Here is a 19,685-nt window from a genome sequence, read left to right on the forward strand (position 1 = left end):
TTGTTTCTCTCTTTAGTTCTGAATTTTTTGCTTCAGGTATTTTAAAGCTGTTACTAGGTGATGTCTATTTTAGATTATTCTGCTGCCTTGATGAATTAATCCTTGTATCATTATAAAACATCCAGCTTTCTTAATGTTTTTCCAGTCTTTCATTTTAATTTTTTTGTTTTGTTTTGTTTTTTGAGATGGAGTCTCACGCTGTCACCCAGGTAATGGTGCAGTCTCGGCTCACTACAACCTTCGCCTTCTGGGTTGAAGTGATTCTCCTGCTTCAGCCTCCCGAGTAGCTGGGATTACAGGTGCCCGCCACCACACCCGGCTCATTTTTGTATTTTCAGTACAGATGGGGTTTCACCACGTTGGCCAGGCTGGTCTTGAACTCCTGACCTCAGGTGATCCACCCACCTCAGCCTCCCAAAGTGCTGGGATTACAGGCGTGAGCCACACACCCTGCTTTAATCTATCTTTGTATTAGGAGTATCCCTCTTGTAAACAGCATCTAGTTGGATCTTGCTTTTCTAGTCTGAAAAGTCTGCCTCTTCATCAAAGGATTCTTACTATCCATCCATCCACGCTGCCGTGTGTACGTCTGCTCCACGGCAGTTCTCCCCAGTGTGCAGCCTCCGTATTTCGCCTACTCATCCTGCCTGCCGTAAACCCCTGAGTTGCCTCCAACTCTCCCACCAAAAAATGCTGTTGCTCTGAGCATCCCTGTGCAGGCCCCCGGGCAGGGGAAGAGTCTATGTGGGATGCTTGCCTGGCGTGGGATGCTGGTTTACAGGGTTTGCGTGTACTTAAAAGGATTCCAGATTCTACGGTATGTCTATATGGTGGTGGGAATGATCCAGAAGAGAGGACAAGATGATGAGGAAAGAGCGGGAGACTTGCTGGCACCACTTGCCTGAGTAGGCGAGAGGGGTCGGGACCCACTGCAATAGGCAGGTTTGCCTTTGCTGGGAGCAGGCACAGTTCAGCCACGGAGCAGGCAGGGGTGCAGACGTCTGCGCCAGCAGGCAGGTGGGTAGGTGTGGGGTGAGGGCTTGGGGAAGTTTTCCTCCATGGCTTCTGTCTTCTCAGTGAAGTGGGAAGTAACCTGAGGGTAAGGATGGGAGAGGAGATACTGGAAACGTAAGGGGAAGGATGGTATGAAATAGTTATCCTGAGGGTAAGGATGGGAGAGGAGATACTGGAAACGTAAGGGGAAGGATGGTATGAAATAGTTATCCTGAGGGTAAGGATGGGAGAGGAGATACGGGAAACGTAAGGGGAAGGATGGTATGAAATAGTTATCCTGAGGGTAAGGATGGGAGAGGAGATACGGGAAACGTAAGGGGAAGGATGGTATGAAATAGTTATCCTGAGGGTAAGGATGGGAGACACTGGAAACGTAAGGGGAAGGATGGTATGAAATAGTTATCCTGAGGGTAAGGATGGGAGATACGGGAAACGTAAGGGGAAGGATGGTATGAAATAGTTATCCTGAGGGTAAGGATGGGAGAGGAGATACTGGAAACGTAAGGGGAAGGATGGTATGAAATAGTTATCCTGAGGGTAAGGATGGGAGAGGAGATACTGGAAGCTTAAGGGGAAGGATGGTATGAAATAGTTATCCTGAGGGTAAGGATGGGAGAGGAGATACTGGAAACGTAAGGGGAAGGATGGTATGAAATACTTATCTTGGAGACTGGGAGCATGTGTTGACCAAAGAAACAGCCCACTTGCTGAGCAGCTTTCAGGATGCTCTTGTGGTTAGTAAGAGTGGGCAGTGCAGGCTGACTTTCCCGCCATGCTCTCGGGAGAGGCCTGGGTAGGGAGCAAGCTCAGCACAGGACCAGTGCCCGGCACCATGCCAGCCACCATGGGCACAGGATGAGCGGTGCAGGACAGCTGCCCCTGAAGAGCTCGCTGTGCCGTGGGAGAGGCAGCAGCTAGCACCAGCCATGCAGGTGATTACGGATCACCACCATTCTGTGTGGCCCAGGGGAGACAGGGCAACGGGGCAGCAGGGCCCATGCGTCCTGGGTCCATGGGAAGGTGGCGATCTCTAATTATGAGAGGGTGCTGCTCAGCAAGGGGTGGGCACTCAGTGCTATTTCAGCTCTAGCTTTATTTTGCATTGTAAAAGTGATGCATGTCACACCAAAAGAAATTAGGAAAATGTTTTTTAAAATCATAAATAAAAAAGTAAAAATCACCTGACATCGCACCTCCCCCCGAGATGTAGCCATGGTTAGTTAACAAGTTTGTGTGTGTGTGTGTGTGTGTGTGTGTGTGTGTGTGTTTTGAGACGGAGTCTCGCTCTGTTGCCCAGGCTGGAGTGCGGTGGCGCGATCTCGGCTCACTGCAAGCTCCGCCTCCCGGGTTCCCGCCATTCTCCTGCCTCAGCCTCCCGAGTAGCTGGGACTACAGGCACCCACCACCGTGATTGGCTAATTTTTTGTATTTTTAGTAGAGACGGGGTTTCACCGTGTTAGCCAGGATGGTCTCAATCTCCTGACCTCGTGATCCACTGGCCTCAGCCTCCCAAAGTGCTGGGATTACAGGCGTGAGCCACCGCGCCCGGCCTTGTGTATTGTTTTTAAAGGACAGGTCTGATCCCTGCCCCCACAGCCCTGGAGGTCTGGCCTCCTACCGAGATGTGAATAACGCTCCTCTGCCAACTGCAGCTGAACAGTGTTGCCTTAGGCTTTGAGGGCCAAGGAGGCACCCTCTGCATTCCTGGGGAAGTCCAGGGAGGGCCACATGGAGGAAGTGGTCTAGGAATTGGATCTTGAAGTTCAAGGATCCCTCATGCCTGTCTTGCTGTCTTTCCCGCTCCTGTATGCCCTCGTTCAGCACCTTTTAGGACAAGAGCAGCTCCCACCTTGTCCCACTGTGCAGCTGACAGGGGGGCACACTGCAGGGCCTGCGATGGGGAGGCCTGCCCTGTTGGGGGCAGGAAAGCAGAGGCGCAGCTCTTGCGTGGGCCACTCAGTCACACCCCCCTCTGTTGTGCAGTGCACAGCCTGTGTGACTGTACATGGTAGTCATGTACGGAGAGTTCTTCCACCCACTATTTTGGCCCATGCCCTGGCCACACCGGAGCACGATGGAGGAGCAGGGCTACAAGCCTTACCCTCTCTCATCTGTGTCCCACTCCAGACAGCAGCGACGGTGAGCTGGAGCTGTCCACGGTGCGCCACCAGCCGGAGGGGCTGGACCAGCTGCAGGCCCAGACCAAGTTCACCAAGAAGGAGTTGCAGTCTCTCTACAGGGGCTTTAAGAATGTGAGTGTTCCCCATTCCCCGGGGAGAGGCCTTGGAGACCCGGGCCCAGGGAGACCTGGAAACTTCTCTGTGCCACAGTAAATATCCCAGGGGGCCTTGAAGCGGCTTCCGTGTTGTGGGAAGCTGTCTGGCGGGGGGCAGGCCCCGGAATGGGCGTCACTGAGGCTGCCACGCTCCCCTCTCCGTGTCTCTGCTGCTGGTACAGAGGAAGAGGGTATGGGGGAGCAGTCAGCCCCTTCCTATTCACCCCTGCTCCCTCTCACCCCACCCCTGCCCGGGCTTCCACAACCCAGGCCAGGAGGTCTCAGCAGTGCCACGGGCAGCAGGCAGCCTCCAAGGGGGTGGAGAGAAGCCAGCCAGGCACCGTGCAGAGTCGGGCTTGGAGCTGGGGGTGGCTGAGGGCTGAGGGGGTGCCTTCCTGCTGCAGGAGTGTCCCACGGGCCTGGTGGACGAAGACACCTTCAAACTCATTTACGCGCAGTTCTTCCCTCAGGGAGGTGAGTCCGAGGCAGGGCAGCCCTGCTGTGTCCCGAGTGTGGAGGGAGGGGACCCTCCTGCTGCCCCTTGCATCCTGGAGGCTTGGTGCGGCCCCTGTCCCATGGAAAACAGGGACTCCAAACCAGGACACAGTTAGCACCCCCAGCTGGGGTTGCCTGGGGTGGGGGATGAGTCACCAGGCAGCCCCGACACACCCCAGCCTGTTCCTTGCCCTCCCCAGATGCCACCACCTATGCACACTTCCTCTTCAACGCCTTCGACGCCGACGGGAACGGGGCCATCCACTTTGAGGTAGGTCCTCCCGGATTCCTCCCACATGACCTGCCTCTGTGGCTGCCGGGCTGAATCGCTGCCCTGGCGTCACTCTCAGGGCTGTCGAGAGAGCCATGGTCCTGGGTGGGAAGGATCTTGTGAGTCACCCTGGGAACGAGTGGATGTGGCTGGCCCTGGGCCGGTGAGCTCTGGGGTGTTTGACTTTGCTGGGCCGGTACCACGTTCTCAGCCTTTTCTTCCATTTGAGAGTTTGTATCCAGCTCTCCCAGTCAAGGGAGCCCCCGAGGCACACACGGGTGGTAGTGACCCAGCAGGAATTTGCATTTTCAAAGGGATCAGGGCTTAACCCAGAGGCCTGGTTTGCTGATGGTGGGATGTGCGACCTCCATTTTCAGAATTTACTCCTTGTTACCCAGAAAATAGGCCAGAAATATCTAGAAAGCTTCCCAGCCGGAACAGCCTCCAGGGCTCATCCCAGCTGGGCACTGAGAGTGAAGCCTGGAGTTACCCACTGGCGGAGGGAGAAGCCTATCCCCCACCCAGACAGCTTCCCTGTGGGGCCCGGCCGGGCTCCTCCCAGCCCCGCCACAAGGGATCGTTGGAGAGAGGCCCCATCTACGGAACCCAGGACTCTAAAAATAGCTGCAGGCGAAAAGCTGAAACCGCTTTGGGGAGGAAAACCTTGCTGAGAGCCAGCTTGATCGATATCCCGACAACTTGGCTTCCAGGCCAAGGGCAGCTAACAGGAAAGCACAGAGAAGCACATGGGGCCAGAAGGCCCCGGCCGCACGGGGTAATAATAACTCGTCGATAACCGGCGCGGGTTATTTTTATGCCGCGAGCCCGCTGGGCACACTGACGCTCCCCGCCTGCCCTGTGACCACAGGACCCCTCCGCTCTGAGCCACACACCGAGGGCTCTGCACACAGAAGCCGACCGTGTTTTCAAATCTTGTTTTCAGATTTAAAATACCAACCCCACAGCACACAGAAAGCACCTGGTTAGCATGGAGGAGCCTCAGGGAGGACTCAGGGTCCTTTCCCTGCCCCTTCCTCCTGGGGTCTGCCAGAGGAGCCCCCCACCCAGCCTCCCACGGCTCCACCCTCACTGGGGCCTGGTGCCCTCTGGGGCTTCCTCCCCACTCTGCTGGGCTAGGTCTCCTGGTTCTGGGATCCCTGATCTTCCTTTCTCTTGCTTTCCTCTCTGTGTGTTCGGGGGCTCACCGCCCAGCCGCTTCCTATAAAAGAGGATGTGAGCTGTAACTTTGGAGCCTTTGAGCACTTGGGAGTATCTTTATTCTGTTCTTACTCCTGCTTGATCCATTGTAGGGACCAGCTCTCCCGGGGGTGCTGTTCTCCTTCAGAGCGGGGGTGGCGTCGTGCCCTGGGCCTCCTGCCTCAGGTGCCCCTGCTGACGCTGTCCTGTGAATGGGACCTGATTTTGCTTTTTCTGTTTGGCTTTGCTTTTCTCTCAGAAAGTTTATAGGATCCTCTCTTTGCACCCAATTTGCTAAAATTTCACTATGATCTATGCCTACAACTAAACTGCAGGCTGTTTTCACACATTGTGCCAAGACGTGGTGGATGCTGGAGATCTCTGCTTCCAGTCTGGGAAATCGTGTTTTCTGATTGCTCCGACCCGCTCTCCTCTGTTTTCTCCCATTCTTCCCGAACTGCCTGTGTCCCAGCATCGGCCGCTCTGGAGTGCACCTGTCATTACCCTCTTTCTCCCCTATGTTCCAGCTGTTTGCCTTCTCATTCCACTTCCTGGAAGATTCCATTTGCTCTCCCAACATTTCTTCTAAGTCTGTCATTTTGCTTTCTTATTTTTAATTTCCAAGAGCTCTTTCTTTTTTCCAGTTACCCCTTTTGTATGACATCCTATTCTTATTTTAGTGATGCAAGATTTCTAATCTCTGAACCTAATAGTTGTTGTCGAGTTTTTTCTCCTGGGATAATTTTTGTTCTTCCAAATTGCTTTTCTCTGTCTCTCTCTCTCATGGTACAGATTTCCTCCAATCCCAAAAATCTAGCACTTGAGGGGCCTCAGGGCCCCGATGCATGGCCCTGTCCCTTGCACTCTGACCGTCCTCCATCCGACTTCGCTGGTACAGCCATTTTCTCACCGCTTTCTTTCCGAGCAGCCTGGGAGGACCTTTCACCTTTAAACCTTCCAAGAGGTAGAGGGAAAACCTGCTTTCTACCAACTGCTGTAACAAAACAGTTGAAGTTGTCACATGGAAACCATTCGAACTGTCATATTTTGTCACATTAGTAATAAAGTGTCACATGCCAAAGGCAATGGCCACACACAGCATGTCATGACTCAAGAGTTGAGCACCAGGGTTGGGCAAGGTGGCCCTGGAATTAAATCCCAGCACTTTTGAAGGCCAAGGTAGGAGGATTACTTGGGGCCAGGAGTTACAGACCAGCCTGGACAACATAGTGAGACCATCTCTGTCAGTATAAAATAAATTTGCCAGGCATGGATTACTCCAGGGGGTCCCAGCTACTCAGGAGGCTGAGGTGGAGGATCGCTTGAGGCTGGGAGTTGGGGACTGCAGTGAGCCGTGATGGCACCACAGCATTCCAGCCTGGTGACCGTCTGAGACTGTCTCTAAAAACAAACCACAAACAAAAAGCTGAGCATCATTCCTCTAGCTTTTTAGGCTAGAAGTTTTCAAGCACCTTTGCCATGCAGATGCTTGGCAGAGTAAACACAGAGCACCTCCTTTATTAACAGAGCACCCCCAGGCGTCTCCCGAGGCAGCACGGCATTAAACGGTCTAGGACACCATATATATTTGAATGTCTTTATCTGACCTCAGTATCAGCTACCATGCCACTCCTGACACACATGCAGACACATGCGCGTGCACCTGGCCATGCCGCTCCTGACACACATGCAGACACATGCGCGTGCACTCACCCAGGTGCACACACACACAGGTGCAGACACCCAGGTGCCCATTCACAGGTGCACACACTCACCCAGGTGCACACACACAGGTTCACACACTCACCCAGGTGCACACATCCAGGTTCACACACCCAGGTGCATACACACAGGTTCACACACTCACACAGGTGCACACACCCAGGTTCACACACCCGGGTGCACACCCTCACACAAGTGCACACACTCACCCAGCTTCACACACCCAGTGCACACAGTCACCCAGGTGCATACACACAGGTTCACACACCCAGGTGCACACTGTTGCACAGGTGCACACACCCAGGTGCACACACTCACCCAGATTCACACTCTCACACAGGTGCATACCCTCACACAGGTTCACACACTCACCTAGATGTACACACTCACCTAGATGTACACACTCACCCAGGTTCACACACCCAGTGCACACACTCACCCAGGTGCACACACACACAGGTTCACACACCCAGTGCACACACACAGGTGCATACACACAGGTTCACACACTCACAAAGGTGCACACACTCACCCAGGTGCACACCCTCACACAGGTGCACACCCGTGCATGCGCTCACACGCGGGCACACACTCGTCCTGTGCTGACCTGAATGGACGCCGTCAGTCTCTTAGGGAGGCTCTGCGCCTGTGGAGACGTGAATTTCAGTGGAAGCCACACAGCAACTGGAACTAGACCTGGGCAGTGATTGGATTGTCACGCCCCGCCCTCTCTTTCCCCACAGGACTTTGTGGTCGGCCTCTCCATCCTGCTGCGGGGCACAGTCCATGAGAAGCTCAAGTGGGCGTTTAATCTCTACGACATTAACAAGGATGGCTACATCACCAAAGAGGTAGTGGAGGGCTGGGGGCAGGGGCTGTCCCCTCCTCCCCTCCTGCTGCTCTACCCCCCACCCCTCTTCCTCTCCCTGCTCCTGCTGCCCTCTTGTCTTCTCCCGATCTCCATCCAGAGACTGGCCCTGGGGACAGCAGCCAGCGGGCTCTCCTCCTCTCCTGGGCCCTCAGTCCTGGACACCCAGGTGTGGAGGGTGGGCTCACGTACCCTGCACCACACATCTCGGTCCAGCTCAGCAAGTGTTCCGGTCATCCTGTCTGACACAGAAGGCCTGGGGGAGACTTAAGTGGAGAAGCCAGAGGTCCTGGCCTTGGCCCCCACCGAGTGAAGGGGGCAGTGTGGTCCCTTAAGGCATGGGTGGAGATGGGAGCCCTCCCGCACGGACCCACAGACAGGTTTCATTTGGTCCAAGCACTTTTTCTGCTACAGCGTCACATTTTGGAGATAAGCACACAATCCATCTCCCACTTCTCTGGGAGACGAGCTTCCCCTGGAGTCAGAAGCTCGCTCTGGGTGCCCCGGAAGCGGGAAGGCTCCTCTGTCCAGCTCGTCTGGCGCCTCGCACTCACTGGCCTGGAGGTGCCCTGCACTCTTGGATGCCGCCTGCTCCCTTTGGGCCCTCACAGCCACCCCAGCCTTGCAGCAGGCTCATGCCAACCTCCCCCTCCAGGAGATGCTGGCCATCATGAAGTCCATCTATGACATGATGGGCCGCCACACCTACCCCATCCTGCGGGAGGACACACCGGCAGAGCACGTGGAGAGGTTCTTCCAGGTGAGCGCGCACCAGCCCTGCCTAAGGAGAGGAACCGGGCAGAGAAGGGGCTCTCGCTTTTGGGCCCCCTCCCCCGGGCAAGTGCCTTGCCCCTCCAAGCCTCTCCACTCCTCATGAGGAGGTTAAACTTGCCCCTCCCATCTGGCTGGTTGTCAGAACCCCTGAGAAGCGAACTACACTGCCGCTCTGCCCTGTGGACCTCATCTGGGGGCCAGGGCTGGGATCCCGAGGCAGCTGACGCCGGGCCAGAGCTCCATGCCGCCTGAGAGCTGTATGGCTCCTCCAGGAAGATGCTCTGGGAGAGGAGCGGGTTGGGGGCCTTCACCTGTATGCATGGGGGTACAGGGGCCGCAGGCTTTGCCGCGCGCTTGCTGGGGCCACTAGACATGGGCCGTCCTGTGACTCAGTTGCTCCCTCTGCCCTGGCTGCCTCTCAGGGAGGTGAGTGTGGGGACAGATTCTGGGAAACCCAAGCCCAGGAAGGCTCAGGGAAGTGGCCTAGGGGAGCAGGGGGAAGATGCGTGGAGCCTCAGCAGTCGGTTGGGAGGTAGCTATGAAGGGTTCATTGTGTGGCCTGGATCCAGAGGAGTCACAGGGGACAAGTCGGAGTGGAGGGACCCCACCCGCCCATCCATCCACCTGTGACTTCTGCGTCCTCAGGCCCGGGGCAGGGCTGTCTCTGCTGGGGCACAGAGTCACCTTGGGCGTGGCTTGGGTTGCAGAAAATGGACCGGAACCAGGATGGGGTGGTGACCATTGAAGAGTTCCTGGAGACCTGTCAGAAGGTAGGTGGCACGGGAGGCCGGGCCACAGTTCTCTACAGGCTCTGCTACAGAGGTGGGTGGTTGGCAGCGCCCGCCCCTTCCCTCACCCCAGTCCCACCCCTGCCAGCCCAGGATGTGACAGCTGTCCTTGGCCCCTCGCCACCTCCTGGGCAGCCCCAAGCTCCATTTGCCCTCTTGTCTGAGTCTCCTCCTCCCCACCCACCCCTGTAGCCCACAGCATCCCCCCACTCCCCCCACACCCTCCCTCAGCCCTGCCCCTGGAGAGTCTCAAGTTAGGGGCAGACATGGGGCCAGCCAGAGGGAGAGGGTCACTGTGGGGAGGCACCAGGGCCTCTGCAGTGTTGCTGCTGGCCCTTCCAGAGAGCACCTCAGGGGGCAGGACGCTGGGCCTCCAGCACCTCCACTGCCCCACTCCCAGAGCAGTCCTGGTCAGCCCCCGCCTCTGCTGGAGGCCAGCCGGGGTCCCCTTCATCAGCTTGTCCCAGACGGGCTTGCAGTCAGGAGTCGGGTTGAAGACAGGCTGTGCCTCATCAGCCGGGGACCTCGGACCAGCTACTTCACCTCCCTGTCCCCCAGCTCCCCTCCACCCAATGAGATAGACAGACAGGAAGTTGGTGCAGTCTCCGAGTCCCTGGCGGGAATCTGCTCAAGGGGGTCGGATTTGGAGGCCACCTAACACCTGACCGGCATCCCTTCCTCTCTCCACGCAGGACGAGAACATCATGAGCTCCATGCAGCTGTTTGAGAATGTCATCTAGGACACGTCCGGAGGAGTGCATGGCCATGGCCACCTCCACCCCCAAGAAATCTCCATCCTGCCAGGAACAGCCTCCGAGAAACTTTTAAAAAATAGATTTGCAAAAAGTGAACAGATTGCTGCACACACACACACACACACACACACACACAGATACAGCCATTCATCTGGGCTGGCAGGGAGGGGCTGAGTCTGGCTGGGAGCCGAGTCCAGGAGCCCCAACCAGCCCTCCCCAGGCCAGCGAGGCGAGGCTGCTTCTGGGTAAGCGGTTGACAGAGCAGGTCTGCAGGCCACCAGCTGCTGGATGTCACCAGGAAGGGGCTCAAGTGCCCCTGCAGGGGAGGGTCCAACCTCCGGTGAGCCCACCTCGTCCCGTTCTCCATTCTGCTTTCTTGCCACACAGTGGGCCGGCTCCGGGCTCCCCTGGCCTCCTCCCCACAGCCACTCCCTACCCACTACCTACGCCTCTAGAAAGCCTCTTACCTCAGGACCCCAGAGGGACCAGCTGGGGGGCAGGGGAGAGGGGTGATGGAGGCCGAGCCTGCAGCTTTCTGGAAATGCTTTCCTGGGGCTCCCAGGACCCCCTGCCACTCCACTGACCTGGAAGAGCTGGGTACCAGGCCACCTACTGTGGGGCAAGCCTGGGTGGTGAGGGCCACTGGGCCCCATTCTCCCTCCATGGCAGGAAGGCGGGGGATTTCAAGCTTGGGGACTGGTCGTGGTGGAGAATCCGAGGGCACTCTGTCCCTCCACAGGGTGGGATGAGCCTTTCCTTGTCCTAGTCCTGGTTCAGTGGGAATGCAGTAGGTGGGGCTGTACACACCCTCCAGCACAGACTGTTCCCTCCAAGGTCCTCTTAGGTCCCGGGAGCAGGCACGTGGTTCAGGGACTGGCAGCCAGGGAGCCCGGGGCAGAGCTCAGAGGGGCCTGGGAAGGGGTGCGTCCCTCCTCTTCCTGCAGTGCCCCTCCTGTGGCCCAGCGGCTTGGCTGAGCCCCCTCTCCTGAAGCAGTGTCGCCGTCCCTCTGCCCAGGCTTGCCCCAGCCTTGCACAAAAAGCACAAGCATTCCTTAGCAGCTCAGGCGCAGCCCCGGTGGGAGCCCAGCACACTGCTTCTCAGAGGCCAGGCCCTCCTGCTGGCTGAGGCTCGGGCCCAGGAGCCCCAGTACGGTGGCCCTAGGGAAGAGGCCTGGGGGGTCTGCCCTGTGCCTGAGATCAGCAGGGCCCCAAAGCCCAGCCCGGCTGACCAACATTTAAAAGCACAAACCCTGGGGACTCTGCTTGGCGGTCCCCTCCATCTGGGGATGGAGAGTGCCAGCCCAAGGCTGGAGCCAGCGGTGAGGGCTGAGGAGCCTGCGACTGGGTGGTCAGCGGAAACCCCGGAGGAGAGAGACGCTGCTCGCACCTGCCCGGGCCTCACCGAGAAGGAACCTGGTCCCAGGCCGCACGGCCCCTCCAGGAACATTCCCACATAATACATTCCATCGCAGCCAGCCCAGCTCCACTCAGGGCTGGCCCGGGGAGTCCCCGAGTGCCCCAGGAGGCCAGCCCCAGGGTGAGCAGGGCCCTCAGAGGCAAGGCGGTGTGGTGGAGGCCCCTCGGCATTCGGGCACAGCGTGGCCTCCCCCGCGGAGCTGCAGGGACGCCGGCTCCAGACTCCAGGCTGACCGGGGGCCTCTGCCTCCAGGAGGGCATCAGCTTTCCCTGGCTCAGGGATCTTCTCCCTCCCCTCTCCCCCTGCCCGGCCCTCCCAGCTGGTGTCACTCTGCTAAGACCAAGGCCTCAGGAGAGCGTCCCCACCACACCCCTGCCCGCATTGACCTCGGGGCCAGACTGGCTGCACAGCCCAACCGGGAGGGGTCTGCCTCCCGCGCTGGGACCAGACCGGCCGCATGTCTGCATGGCAGAAGCGTCTCCCTCGGCCACGGCCTGGGAGGGTGGTTCTTGTTCTCAGCATCCACTAATACTCAGTCCTGTATATTTTAATAAAATAAACTTGACAAAGGAGAGGGATTCCTGTTGGCTTTATCCCAGCTCTGAACTTCAGCTCAGCTTTTCTCACCCCTGCTGCCATCAGCCGCGCATCCTGCCCCGAGCTGTGCTGGTAAACGTTTGAGAGCTGGCTCTGGGGGCAGAGAACGCCCTTCAAATTCTCAGGCTCGCAGTGTGACCTCACTGAGGCCAAGTGAGGCTGAGATGCACACAGTGGGCCTTCGGGGCCTTCCTGGGAAGCGCCAGCCCTGGAGTCTCCACACAGACCCCACAGGGCAGGAGGACTTCTTGAGGCACCATGTGTATTTCACCCCCAGATAATTTTTCTTTCCCAGTTGTGGGAAGTCATTCTGGGTGTCCCCTTGGCTGGGGAGTGAGGGCCACGGGGCAGAAGAAAGCAGTGTTTGCCTGAACGTGTCTCCTGGTGTTTATTTTCAAAAGTATAAGCCGTGTGAGGACAATGACGGAGAAGGGACAAGAATGAGAGCCCGGGGGAGGGAGAAGGAGGGTTCCCCAACTCCCCAGTTCAAATGGAAGAAATCCAAACACGTCCTAAGCAAGCAAGATAAAAGGGAACTCACCTAAACACGTTACAGTGAATTGCAGAACACCAAAGACAGATGACAAAGACAGCCAGAGGCAGACTGACGGCCAGCTCTCCTCAGTGATGGTGATGCGGAAAGACGGGGGAATGGCACGTCCAGTTTGCCGAGAGAAAAGTAACTGCCAACCTGGAATTTTACACCAGGCAAATAAAATATTTTCAATGTGGCACGGTGGCTCATGCCTGTAATCCCAGCACTTTGGGAGGCTGAGGCGGGTGAATCACCTGAGGACAGGAGTTCAAGACCAGCCTGGCCAACATGGTGAAACCCCGTCTCTACTAAAAATACAAAAAATTAGCTGGGCCTGGTGGCGAGGGCCTGTAATCCCAGCTACTAGGGAGGCTGAGGCAGGAGAATTGCTTGAACCTGGGAGGCAGAGGTTGCAGTGAGCTGAGATGGTGCCATTGCACTCCAGCCTGGGGTGGAATAGACTCTGTCACAGAATAAATAATAAATAAATAAATAAGAGACTTTGCCACCAATAGATAATAAAGAAAAGTCCAAGGGCTTTACTTCATGTGGAAGCAAGGCGATCTCCCAGCTAAAAGGTCGAAGATGCAAGAAGCATGAAGGGTGTAGAGAGCAGTAAATATTGAGGGAATCTGAAGAAATGCAATGTTACTTGCAAAAATAGTAAAAAAAAAAAATATATATATATATATATATGATTTCCAAAAATAGCTAATGCAATATTTCTAGTCTCACTGCTCTCCAGACCTTAGCACTTCCTCACCAAGAGATGGAGACTGGTTCTCCTGCCCTCAGAACTCAGTAGGACTTCATGTGACTGTCTTGATGACTAGAACGCGGCAGAAGTGCGGCTCACTCACTCACATGCTGGACAGTTGGTGCCGCTGGCAGTAAGCCGCAGCATCAGTTGGGGTTGTTGGCGGGAACACATCTATGGCTCTCCGTGTGGCCTGGGCTTCCCTGCAGTGTGGTGACGAGGTTCCCAAGGGCAAGTGTCCTCAGAGAGAACCAGGCACGAGGGCACGAGCCGTATTGCCTCGGATGACCTAGCCTCAGAAGTCAAGTTTCATCACTTCTTCCACGTTCTATTCATCAAGAGTCACATGAAGTCCTACTGAGTTTTGAGCGTAGGAGAACTAGTCTCCATCTCTTGATGAGGAAGTGATAAGGTCTGGGAGAGCAGTGAGACTGGAAATATTGCGTTAGTTATTTTTGGAAATTACACTGAATTTTTTTTTTTTTTTTTTTTTTACTATTTTTGCAAGTAACATTGCATTTCTTTAGATTCCCTCAATATTTACTGCTCTCTACACCCTTCATGCTTCTTGCATCAGCCTCAAGCACAGAGGACAGACAGAAGTTCCCCAAGCACCCTTGTGACGTAGTCACCCATCTGCCACAACACAAACCCCAGTTCACCGTTCACCTTGGGCAAGTCACACAATCTCGCTGTGCCTTGGTTTTCTCATCTGTAAAACAAGCACAAGGAGACAGACTGCATGACAGAATCAGGCTTCAATGAGCACAGGATGTTCAGATAGCACATCCAGCTCCAGCAGTGGGGTTAGACCATCTCATGGCCTGGCGTTTGGGAACAGAACATTCCCTGCCCTGGCACTGCTTCTGCTAAACGCGGCTGCCCTCTGCCTCGATTCTGTCTTGTGCAACATCTTCTCTCCGTAGGGCAAACTCCCACCACCCCCAGAGGAGTTGACTGGACTGAGGATGGCCCTTTCTGCTGGGCACGGCTTTCCCCTGCCAAGCCTCTCAATGGCCCATGGATTGGCTGCCCCTGGGACAGGGTCAGGGCTGGTCCCATCCGCTCTGGGAGCCAGCACTCCCAGGTCCTCACTGGGTGCGGCTCCCACCCAGTCAATGTAGAAGTCTGGGTGGGAAAGGGGCAAAGGCAGGGGAACCCTCTTGCTCCCCTCACCCTGCCCAGAGGACACAGAAGAGCTGTGTCCCCAGTCCACATCCCCTCCCCTCACCCTGCCCAGAGGACAGAGAAGAGCTGTGTCCCCAGTCCACATCCCCTCCCCTCACCCTGCCCAGAGGACACAGAAGAGCTGTGTCCCCAGTCCACATCCCCTCCCCTCACCCTGCCCAGAGGACACAGAAGAGCTGTGTCCCCAGTCCACATCCTAGGTGACTGCTTGACACACGCCATATCTCTAAAGCCTTGCAGCATCTATGGCACAGGGCAATGCTTCCATTCTGGAACTTTCCGTGTCGTCTTCAGTATGTCAGTTTACCTTGCTGGGCCTCGGTTTCCCTTATCTGTAAAATAAGCAACGAGAACAACAAAATTCCTCTGCTAGGGCTGGTGTGATGATTCCGCGTACACATCTCCTCATCTCTTAATGAACACAGGCGTCCCTCCTTCCTAGCCACTGACGTGTGCCTGCATCTGTCCCTTTTTACGGAACGGTGACTCACACCGATAGGCCATCAGAGAGCGGACAGACATTTCAGAAGGAGTTTCCAGGTCTTGGAAACAAATCTATGCTGCTCCCCAGTTTTCTTGGTAACCCCAAGGCCCATGTGGGGACCAGCAGGCTGAGGAGGGGTAGTCGGGGCCATCGGGCCACAGCAGGCCACTCTCACCGCGCGGAAATGGGGAGGGAAGGGGGCCCAGAGCCGGCGCTGGCACCTGGGCCTGGCCTGTTGCATTCACCCCAAGGGCCCTCTCGACAGGTAGGGTGGGAAAGGCGGGTCCGAGACGGTGGCCAGCGCGCCCACACCCTCCCTGTAGCACAGCTTTCCGGAGAATGGGCCGCTCGTGTTTAGAAGGTCCCAGGCTTCTCGGCTGCGGGAGCGATTTCCCAGGAGACAGGAGTGAGGCGCTCAAGTGCTGTGCCCTCTCCACTGACCGCCGGGGGCGACGGGGCCCCACCACGGCCTCCCGCTCCTCCCTCCTTCGGCCCGAGGAAGCTCCTTGGAAGGAACTTGTCATTTCCTTCACAGCCCCAAAGATACGTTCCTATTTCTACTTCGCTCTCCACATGGTTTGCCCCCAAAACTGTATCAAGTAACCAGCCCACCGAGTGCACCAAGCTGGGTGCTGGGGACGGGCACGATGCGTGTCCCCGGCCTCATTCCCCGGGGCGCTCCTAAAAAGCCTGCCCCTGACCCGCCAGGCTTTCCGGATCGGACTGAAGACAGCTTGCGAACGCCACTCACACCCTTCACAGGCCCCCGGGTCGGGAAGGCGGGAGACAGCGGCCTTCCAGGAGCCCACGGAAGGAGACTCTTGCAGATAACTGAGGCCTACAGACCCAGACTTCGACAGGACCACGGCCTGCCCCAGGGAGGCAGAGACCCTTCTGCACTCACTAGGGACTCTGCAGCCTCTGACCCGTGCCCCGTGGCCCCGAACCCTCAGGAACACCAACACTGTCCTCCACGTTCACAGCCACCTCCCAGGCTCCCGAGGCTGCAGGGTGCTTTGTCCTCCCTGAGCCCTAATCATTGCATCTCTGCTTTGGGTGGGGCTTTGACCTTCACTCCCCTCACCTTCCAAGCTCTGCCTTCCCAGGTCTAGGCAAGGCAGGTGCCATTCCCCATTTATTAAACACCTTCCACACACCGAGCACAGCTGCATCTTGAGTCCACAGGGAAGAGGCTGCAGTTCCTGCTGTCAGGAAATTCAAGTCTTGTGCAGGCAGCAGAAGGCAATGAGAACAGGCCCTGAAGGTGATGGGGCAGCGATGCGGAAAGTGACCTCGGGGCACAGGCTGGGGACTGCGCTTGTGGGAATGCGATGGAGGGCTGGGACATATCCGAGAACTGTGAACAGAACAGGAGTGAGCAGAGCCTTCCTTGGTGTGGGACATGTCTGCCATGTGTTCAGATCACTGAGGAGCCTTTGATCCCCGTCACCTGCCCTGACTTCCCTGGAGGGCACATTCCAGGCGGAGTTGTCTAGAGTGAGTAAGGCTTTGACACCGACCGCAGAGGACCTCTCTGACCCAGTTCTACCCTCCTCCAAAGGTGGTTCTCTGATCTATTCATTGCCATCATCAACCTTCTGGGTCCCAGACAAGCCCCCAGGTCCAGAGGCACTACTGCCAGCCCAAAGCAGGTACGGGGCCCTCCCCCAGCCCTCTGGTCCTTTCACCTGGGCCCTAGCCCTTTGGGTTAGGGGCCTACCAAAGGCCGGCCATTCCTGGAGAGGAAATCGCTGGTCATGTGCGGGCCAGCTGCAGTGGCCTGGACTTTGTCCCAGCCAGCTGGTTGTCAAGCGAGTGTGCAGAGTCAGTTCCCTGCAAGGTGAGCTTCACAGCGGTCAGAGATTGGGAAAGAGCTTGAGGGTGGGGGAGAGGTGGGGCCCCGCTGCACAGGGAAAGGGCTTGAGGGCCGGTGACAGAGCCAGCATGGCCAGCAGCAACCTCATGCCTGAGTGAGGCCAAGATGATGGTACTAGAGAGAAACTCTCCCCACCCCGCCCACACCCCCGCCACTCAAACATCTCACGGATCCAGAGGGGGAACATATGGGTCTTGTTCGCCTTTGGCCAGAGCTGAGAGGTCCTGGCAAAGGGGCTGTGTACTGGGCGGGGACCTGTCAGGAAGGCCCTGTGTGGCCCTGGAAGGGAGTCGGGCTCCTCCTGCACAGTGCCAGAGCACAGCCATCTTTAAGTGATGGTGGCAGCACTCAGTGGACCACCATTGCCTCCCCTGCCCACCCCCACCTGACTGCTGCCCAGCCACCGAGGGCCATCAGTCTTAGCACTGGGCTCCCTGCCAGCCCTGCACACCTTTCTGTTCTCTCTGTTCCTCAAGCAGGAAACCCGGCTTCTCTCGAGCTCACCAGACCTGGCCGTACCTGCCTTCCTCCTGCTCTTTGACCCGTGCACAGAGTCCCCTCCGTTCAGCTCTTGACCAGCTTTGAACATAATCAAACCTTCCGTGCATACAGGATCTATGTCTACCCCATCTCTCTGCCTGAGATAAAAGGTCCCAGGAACTTCTTTCTCTCTCGTGGCCTTGGGCACCATGAGGGCAAGGAGGAAGGTCTCCTGACCGAGCACCAGTCTTCTGCCTCCCCAGCCTCCTCCCTCTTCTCCTGCCAGTAGCCCCCAGTCTCACTGGGAGACCCCTCCTCCACTCTCCATCCGTGAAGCCTTGGAGTCAGCTCTCACCTCCAAGGGAAAAGAGCGAGGCCAGGCCTAAGCCAATGGGTGCATTTTCCCCCTCGGGTCCCAGTGATTGGTGGGGGGTGGGCACATGACCTGATTACCATCGAGGCCCAGGGAGACCTTTGCTGGGAAGGCTGGGAAAGGTGCTCTCTCCTCCGCCATCTCTGAAGCTGCAAAGGTGTCAGTCCTGGAGCTGTTGCTGCCATTTTGCCACTGTGTCCTCACAGTGACATGGAAGGAAGCCCGCAGGGGAAGCCCTGACTGAGGGCCGAAGAGAGAGGAAGCAAAACCTGGGGGGTGCAGCCCTGCAACTGCACCTGAAGCCACCTCCTCCCAATCTCTGGGCTATCTGCTTCTGCGAGCCAGGGGGAGGCAGGGCTCAGCCAGTGCGGCTGAAGTCAAGGTCACAGGGAGGGAGGCCCTGGCAGGGCTCCCAGGGAGGGGCCAGGCACAGGGCCCTGAGCCTTTGGGGTCGTGAGGCCAGATGTGGGGTTACACCAGGGTCGAAGGCCCTTAGAGACATCTCTGCTGGCGGGGCCAACACTGGAGGGCCTCAGCCTGGGCACGCACCCCAGCCCAGCCCCTCCTCCATCTCCTTTCCTCTCCTGAGCTCTCCTGGCTGTGTCCCAGCTCAGGAACACAGCATGTGAAGCCAGGCAGCACTTTTTCCCAGGTTTGAAAAATCACCAAATACAGTAAAACATCCAGAAACTAAAACTAAGGCCCCAAGGAGCCAGGCGCCCGTTAGTTCCTGGCAGCCGACCAGGATTTAGAAATCCTCAAGTTTCTTGCTTTGTGGACAAACTTTCCCAGTAGTAAACTTTCCAAGTAGGTAGAAGTGTGTTCTGGGCAGAGCAAACGGGCCCCAGAGGGGAGGAATCGCTGGCCTCCTCCTTTCTCCCCCACTGCGCCCCCACCCCATTCCCTGCCCACTACAGGGCCTCGTTCCCGCTGCCCCTGCAGATGTGGAAAAAGCGACAAGACACTGGTTGGCAGGGACGACCATCTATCCCATCTGTCCCACCCGATCCCCCATCTGCCCATTGCTTCATTCATTCATTCATTCATTCATTGAAACAAAAAACAACAAAAAATAAGTTGTGCACCCAGCACTGTGCCAGGGAATGGGGATAAAATGTCAGAATACCTGCAAAGCCTTCCCTGGTGGAGCCTATATTTTTTTGGAGACAAGACGTTAATAAATTAAATCCTATGAAAAGTATAAATTTACACCCGATGTCATGATCAGGAAGATGAGGCTCATGGTTTGGTGAGAGCTTTGGGCCAGGCGCATGACGTGGGGACTCCACCAGGGAGCAGCCTTTGAGCTCAGCCTGCAGGATGAGGAGGAAGGGGCTGGGGAAAGCGTTGAGGGGTGGGAGGGAGACAGCACTGCCAGGGGCTGCAGCCAGATCCCAGGCACAAATGCTGGGGAAATGGGAGAGGCCTGCAGGGCAGAGCCACCCCAAAGGTGTTGGCCTCAGCCTGACAGCAGCACGGAGCCACTGAGGAGTATAACTTTAAATTGGTGTTTTGAAAACCCCACTCTGACTGAAACATGGACACCAGGTTGGAGAGGACCCAAGTGGATGCAGAGAAACCAGAAAGGAGGTCATTCTGTTTAGCTATTGTCACACAGCCACTGAGCTACATGTTACAAGGACGGGGCTTGACTGGGCCCGCTACGTGATTCTTGGCATGGTCTCTCATGACTGTTGCAATTAGACAGCGGCTGAGGTGGAAGTCAGTTGATGGTTGGAGTGTTCACGGCCAATAGGCATGAGCTTGAAGCCTCTGGAAGGCACTAACAGGAGAACCATCACAGCTGGACCGGTAGGAT

The 19,685-nt window shown here is 56.8% G+C and overlaps 1 protein-coding gene and 1 long non-coding RNA gene across 4 annotated transcripts in view; one reads left to right on the plus strand and one right to left on the minus strand.

Annotated features, from left to right (window-relative positions):
• The window catches only part of KCNIP3 (potassium voltage-gated channel interacting protein 3), a 93,723-nt gene extending 81,578 nt beyond the window's left edge, over positions 1-12,145 (plus strand). For 2 of the 3 annotated variants that reach the window (XM_015112830.3, XM_015112831.3), the window contains 7 exons: positions 3,142-3,266; positions 3,694-3,763; positions 3,985-4,055; positions 7,718-7,825; positions 8,498-8,602; positions 9,324-9,386; positions 10,097-12,145. In XM_015112830.3, the coding sequence (XP_014968316.1) occupies positions 3,142-3,266; positions 3,694-3,763; positions 3,985-4,055; positions 7,718-7,825; positions 8,498-8,602; positions 9,324-9,386; positions 10,097-10,144 (590 nt within the window). In that variant the 3' untranslated portion in view covers positions 10,145-12,145. 3 annotated transcript variants of the gene reach the window in all.
• On the minus strand, positions 4,976-7,788 carry LOC144333667 (uncharacterized). The gene is made up of 2 exons (XR_013402579.1): positions 7,582-7,788; positions 4,976-6,653 (listed from the first exon to the last, which is right to left on the minus strand). It is a non-coding gene; the product is annotated as an uncharacterized LOC144333667 (long non-coding RNA).
• Positions 12,146-19,685: the final 7,540 nt, after the last annotated feature.

Source organism: Macaca mulatta, chromosome 13, assembly GCF_049350105.2.
Source record: "Macaca mulatta isolate MMU2019108-1 chromosome 13, T2T-MMU8v2.0, whole genome shotgun sequence".
Taxonomy (NCBI): domain Eukaryota; kingdom Metazoa; phylum Chordata; class Mammalia; order Primates; family Cercopithecidae; genus Macaca; species Macaca mulatta.